We start from the raw sequence: 8981 nt of genomic DNA, 5'->3' as shown, positions 1-8981 counted from the left end.
GACAAAAAAATACATTATTCAGCTAATTCCCATTGACTCCCATGTTAAAAAAGCCAGACTTTAAAGCAGAATTAAACCTGTTTACAGCCTGGTTAAAAAACGGTTTCAGTCTCAATCACTATGTTCTTCCTTCATGACAACTCTGAGGGATGAATTTTTTTCTAACTCACTTGTTTAAATTATATAGCAGTTGGATATTATGAATAATTATCACTTGATGGACAGGTGACGTCACAGTTATCTCGCGAATCCAGCTCCTAGGCCAGTTGTCTGCTCGACTTCACCTGAGCTAACCCCCGTCTCTGGACACGCCCTGAGTCCATGGAGAAGTTTCACTTTCATATCAGATTGAATAACACGGATTGCTCACCTGACGGAGAAACTACAGACGTCTTCGCTACCATTTCTGTGGTAAGTTAAGTTTAGTATTTTATTTTTGTGTTAGTAGTGATGAGCAGGAGTACGGGAGTTATTACCGACACACACCGACATAAAAAGACATGAGCCAGTGCACCCAGCAGAGAGAAGTGTTAGAGTTTATGAGGATGAATCTTTTAAACGGAGACAGGAGACTGTTTGTGTCTGGAGAATAAGCTCCACCACGTAAGATATCTAATGTTATGTGAAGTTGTTTCACTAACCAACTCATTTGACTTGACTACGTTATAGTGATGGGAAGTTCGGATCTTTTTACCGACTCGGTTCTTTGAATCTCGTTCAGTAAAATGAACGAATCTTTTTTCAAGTCATTCGTTCATTTCAACGGGGGGGGTGATGCAAATGATCCAAAGACTCGTACCCGGCAGATGAACGAATCGTTCACCCCCCGACCGTGTTTCCGGATCAATGATTCGTTCATCGTTCAGATTCTTCGGCTTGGACACACAGAGCGAGCTCATCTCGCTGCTGACCGCCGTGCGGGCGGCGGACCTGAAAATCGCTCCCCGGAAAAGCAAGCCGAGCTCCGGGGCGGCGGGGCTCGAGAGCCCCCCGGTCACCTACATGCACATCTGCGAGACGGAGGTGTTCAGCATGGGGGATGTTCCTGCTGAAGCCGCTGCACGACCACCCGCACATGAACGGGAATCTGCGGAGTTGCTGATCCGCAGGCTCCCTTCCAGCGCATCCAGCTGGCCCGCCGCATCCGCGCACACAGAGCTTAAACTGCTGCTGCTCCACTTACTATAACAACGCCGCATTACTACACTTATATGTAGCGCCCTTCTAATTTGATTAAATTAGGTTTTCCTACATGTACAGTTTATGCTAAATTGTCACTAATGTGGGCCTGAAATGGTAATGATGTTGTTGACATGTATCTGGTTAATTTGGGGACGTTTGTGTTAGATATAGAAACGTCCTATGTTTTAAAGAGCCCTTGAACCCCTCAGTTTATTTTTATGGTTTGGATTTGTTCAGGCAGGTGTCAATCATTGTATTTGTCATTGGGGATTAACCTGTCGGATGGTCAGGGGGGCGGGGAGAGAGAGAAGCTGCGGGAAGAAGCTGAAGAGACTATGTTATATGGAAGAAAACTTAAAGTTAACTTGAAGAACAGTTATACTATTAACCGTTTGCAACCGGGCGTTTGCGTGAGGGTTTGTTTATTTTGCTTAAGAGTGTAAACGAGCGTGCTTTAGAACTGTGGCTTTTTGCTAAGGGGCTAACGCAAGCTGACCACGAGTACGGGACTGTTTTGCTAGCGGTTAGCATAACCAACTGCGTGTACGGGAGAGGCCAGGATAAGGACGGACTTTGCCACGTGCTGCAGCAGAGGAGTTGGTGTTGGACCGAGCATCTAGACGGGTTCCTGATCGTGTTGCTGCCTCTTGGAAGAGGTTGCCTTTTCAAGGAGTTTACCGTGTCTCATTTTTTTTGAAGAGGATTTCTGTATGAGCTCCAACAAGCGCGCCAACACTGGTACCAGTAACTGAATCTTTCAAAAAAAAACCGGGGTATTAGTATAGGGTTATAAAGCTGTGTTTTCATGTGTTCATGGGTCAATCTAAGGTAAAATGAAAAAGAGAGCTGAGTTATATTGTTTAGAAATAAAACGGATTAATATTGCTCTCAAATCTTGTCTTTCCAATGTTTTTCATGTTGATTGTATTGTTTCATATTGAATAAGGGCTATAGTTACAGTTGAAATATACTGCATGGGAAATCAATGCTCATTGCCAGTATAGATACATTAATAGACTAACCAGGCCTCTTGGCATCTTAGCCAGAGTCATCTTTGAGTTGTGTTTAGTGTACACCATTCCAGAAAATATATTTCGTAGCTCTCACCATTTCACAACCCATGCAGTAACTTTTATATGTTAAAGGGACATTCTATAAAAGTAATTTAGTCAAACCAGATTTGAGTGAGAGGGCTACATATAAAATGCAATTCAATGTGGAAGTAATTCAAGTATTCAGAATACGTTACTCAGACTAGTTAATGTAACGGAATACGTTACAGATTACATTAAATATAATTTAAATGCCAATGTGATAATAAATGACAATTTAAAACCATACAAACTGTCATGTTTTACTGTATTTAATAGAGGTTTTCTTAAAAAAAATATGATCTGCCACACAAATGTGCAATTCAAGTAAAATGGTCTTATATTATATGGAAAATTCTGTGTACACAGTTCAGACAGTTTGTATGGTTTTAAATTGTCATTTATTATCACACTGGCATTTAATTATCAAGCCAAACAATTACACTGCACTTAACTGTAAGTGAAAGTTTAAAGTGAAAATAACAAAACCAGTCAGTATGACGAATATCATTCACGTCTTTCTAAAACAGCGGTCACGCGAAATGGAATGAGGTAGCTGTTCCTCTTCTGAGCCTATGCAGGTCACGTGGAAAATTATCCAAAGACTCGTACCCGGCAGATGAACGAATCCGTTCACGAGTGATTCGTTCTTCTGCCAACAGAGTCTTCAGATCAGTGATTCGTTCTTCTGCCAACAGAGTCTTCAGATCAGTGATTCGTTCTTCTGCCAACAGAGTCTTCAGATCGGTGATTCGTTCTTCTGCCAACAGAGTCTTCGGATCAGTGATTCGTTCATCTGCCGGATATGAGTCTTTGGATCCTTTTTCACGTGACCTGCATCAGCCTATGCAACAGTCCCGATGCGCGGCCACGAGAAAATGAACGAATCTCTCTTTGAGAGGACTCGTTACTCCCGAGTCCTTGTAAGGATTCGTTGAAATCGAACGAATCGTTCACGACCGACACAACACTACTACGTTACACAGGCCTCTGCCCATCTGACTCTGGTTCAAAACAATATGGTTGCAAGATTGTATCTTTTTCTCCAGTAGCCATATTTCTACAGAGGTAATGGATGTATCATATGTATCTATGTAAAGAGCCTTAAGATCAGTGTTGGGAGTAACGCAGTACAAAGTAACGCGTTACTGTAATTCCACTACTTTTAGCGGTAACGAGCATGTAACGAGGTATTTTTTTAAATCAAGTAACGCAGTTACAATTACTGAAATTTAAATGAGTTCGTTTCTCGCGTTCTACCGGTCGACCGCGAAGGAAGTGTGGGTCGATCGCACTGGACAAGAGGCAGTCATGAGGACGCTCCGGCGCACGTAAAAGCTCTCTTTCTTTTTTTCGCCCCCCCCCCCGCCACATGGTCGCGCGTTTAGATTTCTCATCTGCTCTCTGTATCGCTCACGGCGGAGTTCCATCCCGATGCGCACACACACAGGTGAGCACACTCCCACTAGCGGACAGAGAGCTTCCGCGGCTCCCCCCCCCCACCCAAAAAAAGCTGTAAACCTAGGGGAAACACTGACAGCGTTGGCGTGTCTATTAAATCTGTCCGCTCTGTGAGAGCTACAGGCAGGTACACTAGGTGAGCCTGATTCTCTCTCCAAAGAGGAAATAGGCTCTCAGATCATAAGTTTGAGAAGCTTCTCCTCACTTTTATTTCATTGGGCCTAATGTGATAAAAAAAACACTGTTAATTGACTGAGACAGTTATTTTGTATTAAGTTAAGTATTAAAAGGGATTTTTGTACTACTGCTTTATTTGAAGGCCTGTTGCCCTGTTGATTACAAAAAATATGTTTATTGTGTTTAACTGTTCAGTACTATTCATATTCATTACATTTAAAAAGCAGACATAAAAGTAACTTAAAATTTTCCCTAGTAACTAAATACTTTTGATATACAGTAACTGGTGAAGTAATTCAATTACTTTTAAAAGAAGTAACTAGTAACTGTAACTAATTACTAATTTTCAGTAACTTGCCCAACACTGCTTAAGATAATGTTTATTATGATTTGGCGCTATACTAATAAAACTGACACGTCTGTTCAACCACAACTGGAACCTGTTTACCAGATGTACACGCTCAGAACTTACAACGTGACACTTTTTCCACTTTCACCACATTTTAAATTTCAGATTTTCACATCTGACTTGAAAAGGTACGAATTTTATTGTCTGATTCACCGATGATAGTGAAAAAAAAATTAAGCTGAGACACAAACAAGCTCCGACCTTGTGTTCCTGCCCCACAGGAACACAAGGTTATGTGTTGCTTGATTAATAGGGCGTCACTGCCTCTCAAACGATGAAGTTAAGAAGCTAACAGGGGGTCTCAAGTGTCAATCAAGGGTCTCTGGGGTATTTCGCACCCAGAGTTTGACATTCTCTATTCTCTTTGTTCACAGCCGGAGAACAACAACATGGATTACCCTTTGTTCAACCAGTCAGATTACGATTACAATTACACAGATTACGACTACGAAGAGGTAGCACCTTGTACTTACCAGAACCACCACAGTGTGCAGCTGTTTGTGGGTCGGTACGTTCACTCCATCATCTGCATCCTGGGCTTTCTGGGGAACAGTCTGGTGATCGTTAACTACGCCTTCTACAAGAGGACTAAATCCGTGACAGACGTCTATCTGCTCAACGTCGCCATCGCTGACCTGCTGTTTGTGGTGTCGCTGCCTCTCATCATGTACAACGAGATATGGTCATGGTCAATGGGGCCGATAGCCTGCAATCTGCTGAGCGGCTCTTACAGTGTGAACCTTCACAGCGGCATGTTGCTGCTCGCCTGCATCAGCATCGACCGCTACCTCGCCATCGTCCAGGCTCGCCGCAGCTTCAGGCTGCGCACGCTGCCCCACAGCCGCCTCATCTGCGTCATCGTTTGGATCTTTGCTTTTCTTCTGTCCGTCCCAACTTTCTACTTTTACAACTGGTACGACCCGACCCCCGAGTCCTTCATGTTTGAGGAACACGAGAGGAATCTGACCACCAGATCTCCACAGTTTGTCTGTGAGTTCGGGTTCATGAATGAAAGCCTGGCCTGGACGACCAATGTAGCCGTCGTCAGCACCCAGCTGGCCCTGGGCTTCTTCCTGCCACTGCTTATCATGACCATCTGCTACACCGCCATTATCATGAAGCTGCTGAGTGTCCGAAATTTCCAGCGGCACAAGGCATTCTGGGTGCAACTGGCTGTGGTGGTGGGTTTCGTCGCCTGTCAACTACCTTACAATATTGTAATGTTTTACGACAAAACCATCATGTTCCAGATGACGACTTGTGAAGCGTCCGATGCCCTGCAGGTTGCCAAGACAGTAACGCAGACCATCGCCTACCTACACTGCTGCCTGAGCCCAGTGCTGTACGCCTTCGGTCGGAGTGTAGTGCAGGAACCACTTCAGAAGGATCATCCAGGACCCGGGCCACTTCTCCAGGATCCTGTCTGAGGTCTACGTGTCCACTCGCCGCTCGGTGGACGGATCCAGCAACAATGGCTCATCTCTCACCATTCGACGACAATTGTTGTGGACCTGACGTTACCGGTGGTTTCAGTCCAAGGCAGCAGGTCCAAACTCAAATCCCCATCTTCATTTTAATGAACAAAATTAAAGTTTTTAAAGGGTCCCTTTTTTTTTGAAGATTTATTTTGATGAGGCAAATAGTTTATCATAATCACACAGGAAACAAGTTCAGTTTAGATTCAGTAAAATCAGCACATTCATAGATTTTATAACAATAAGAGTTTTATTTACTTTCACTTTTCATAAGATCACAAGGTTTGAATTCAAATGAAATTAAATCATCATGTTTTCAAATAAAGTTGTCAAAATGAAAATAATCGTGGAGACTCTGACATGTTTTAATACTTTTTATTTTTACATGTAACAAAAGTGAAGGTGTCAGTTGGCCAGGATGATTTCATACTGTCGGCAATCAAACCAGCAACCGTTCACTTCTTTAGATGTTCTGGGACAGGAAGTCACTCCTAAATAATTATTAACGATGTTTTGTAATTAATTCATCTGATCCGTGTCGGATGAGTTGTCCCTGGTCAGATGGTTTGTCCCGGGTCAGATGTATTGTCCCGGGTCAGTGAGGTACTGAGATAGTTTAGAGACAGCGACAGTGAGACTGTTCAGGGCTAGAATTTTGCACCTTATAACTGTCTCGCCATTCTTTGTGAGGGAACTAACACAAAAGAGGGGGAAATGGCATCGTTGATCCGCCTTTAGAAGAAGCCAAGGCAGTTACTAAGCTGGATCGACATCTGTGTAAAAGCATAAAACAGCATTGGGCAATGCCGGTTGAATTTCTTAGTAAGAAATGGGAAGATACAAGACAGGGTAAACAGGATACGGTTCAAGCTGGAGGACCAGAGATTCTGCTGGAAAAGCAGAAAGGAGTAAAAACTGTGAATAAAGAGGGGGAAAAAATCAAACCGCCGTGGGATATGTCTACCGTCCCTCCAAGAGCTAACAATTGCTTCTTGTCAGGTGTTCCCGTTCATTACACAGTTACATCACACTGTGTAAACATTTAGTAACTAAATGCAACATGAGAACTGGTTTGTGTTGCAGGCATTTTTTACATTACATTACTTTACATTTTATTTAGCTGACGCTTTTATCCAAAGCGACTTACAATAAGTGCCTTCAACCATGAGGGTACAAACCACGAACAGCAAGAATCAAGAAAGTACAATTTCTTCAGAAAAGCAAAACTACAAAGTGCTATAAGTAAGTGCCATTTAAGTGCTACTAAATTGTTAGTTTGAAAATTGTATTCAAGGTAGAGTCGCAAGAGCTGTGTTTTTAGTTTGTGGCAGAAGATGTGTAAACTTTCTGCTGTCCGGATGTCCATGGGGAGCTCGTTCCAACATTTAGGAGCCAAGACAGCGGCAGAGCGGAGTAGTGAGTGAATTTAGGTTGGTTAAGACCAGTCGAGCTGCTGCATTCTGGATGAGCTGCAGAGGTCGGATGACACTAGCAGGTAGACCTGCCAGGAGGAAGTTACAATAGTCTAGGCGTGAGATGACCAGGGCATTTTTTTATTTGTAAAACTCCACGTAGTTAAGACTCACTTTAGTACAAGGCAGAGTTTGAACTTTCTTGATGCAACCGGCTCTGGTGCTAAAGTCATTACTATTATTATCCTTTATTTAATAATATCTATGCATTACTATGAGTTTATTAATATATTTATATAGAGGAGAAATGGTCTTCCATCCATTATACAGCATGGCAATGTTACTGATTTCAACCACTGAAACTTTAAATAGTGAACAAATAAATGCAAGGCCTGCTACCTGCTTTGATATTAAAAAGAGAGATAAAAGATTAAGAAGAGGTTTGTTTGAACTATATTTAAGTTTGAATTAGATATTTTATTTGCATTATAACATAGTTTTAGATCAAAAGCACTTGAGTCAGAAGTTAAATGTGTTTTTCCTTGCTCTTGTTGAGTAAGGGCAGAGGATGTCACACCATGTTAAAGCCCTGCACAAGACTCTGTCGCGGACTTTGATGTGTGATGGGAAGGTAAGAGAAAGATGGAGTAAACAGATGGTGGATAAAATACTAATTTTGCTGGAAGAGCAAAATTATATTCAGTATCTGGAGAACAGGAGCAGGGAGAAATGTGCAAACACATCAAAACTTCGGAATGTGGAGACAGGAAGTGAAATTGTTAAACAGGACAGAAATTTACAATGTTGAGACACTTCATGAAATACACACACACACACACAACCACATACTGACTGTGCAGCTTTTTTCTAATCTCTCTGCTACAGTATATACTGTGAGAGGGTAAAGTAAAACACAGAATGGAGTAACTCAAAGCCTTTTTATTTTAATGTATGCAGACGAAGAAAGAGTTCTCTCACATCCACACAACCAAATCCTAGATATACTACAGTGGGTACGGAAAGTATTCAGACCCCTTTACATTTTCCACTCTTTGTTTCATTGCAGCCATTTGCTAGAATCAAAAAAGTTCATTTTATTTCTCATTAATGTACACTCAGCACCCCATCTTGACAGAAAAAAAAAAAGAAATGTAGAAATTTTTGCAAATTTATTAAAAAAGAAAAACTGAAATATCACATGGTCATAAGTATTCAGACCCTTTGGTGTGACACTACATTGGAGTCCAGCTGTGTTAATTAAACTGATTGGAGTTGAAAGGCACACACCTGTCTATAAGACCTTACAGCTCACAGTGCATATCAGAGCAAATGAGAATCATGAGGTCGAAGGAGCTGCCCAAGGAGCTCAGAGACATAAGTGTGGCAAGGCCAGAGTTGTGCATGAACGAACGCAAAAGAACGCGTTCATTGAACACGTTCACTTTTGTGAGAACGGTGAAGTGAACGCAACTCAATGACAAATAATGAATTTGAATGGAGAGCACATATTTCAGCGTCCTCGCTTATAGACGACAGGAAACTCCTCTCTTTATGTGTAACTTTATTAAAGTCCAGCGAACACGACACACTTCTTGTTGTAACTCCGACACTCCTATCATCCACCACTGTGTTCTTCACTCCCCTTCCTCATTCACCATTGACATGCCAACTCATCAGCCAATGAGAGCCTGTCATGCCAGGTAACTCTCCAGCCATTGGTCTAGAACTGTCACTTGCCCCACCCCGACTGGTTCACTGACCCTCTGGAAATCCC

General features: G+C 42.3%; 1 protein-coding gene across 1 annotated transcript; it reads left to right on the top strand.

The window, feature by feature from the left end:
- Positions 1-278: 278 nt before the first annotated feature.
- On the top strand, positions 279-6141 carry LOC128425724 (C-C chemokine receptor type 6). The gene is made up of 2 exons (XM_053412481.1): positions 279-411; positions 4695-6141. The coding sequence occupies exons 1-2, from the start codon at positions 322-324 to the stop codon at positions 5745-5747; spliced, it is 1143 nt and encodes a 380-aa protein (XP_053268456.1). The 5' UTR covers positions 279-321; the 3' UTR covers positions 5748-6141.
- The last annotated feature ends 2840 nt before the right edge of the window (positions 6142-8981 follow it).

This window comes from Pleuronectes platessa, chromosome 20 (assembly GCF_947347685.1).
Source record: "Pleuronectes platessa chromosome 20, fPlePla1.1, whole genome shotgun sequence".
Taxonomy (NCBI): Eukaryota; Metazoa; Chordata; class Actinopteri; order Pleuronectiformes; family Pleuronectidae; genus Pleuronectes; species Pleuronectes platessa.
Note: the sequence above shows the minus strand (reverse complement) of the source record. Positions and strands in the feature narration are given on the sequence as shown.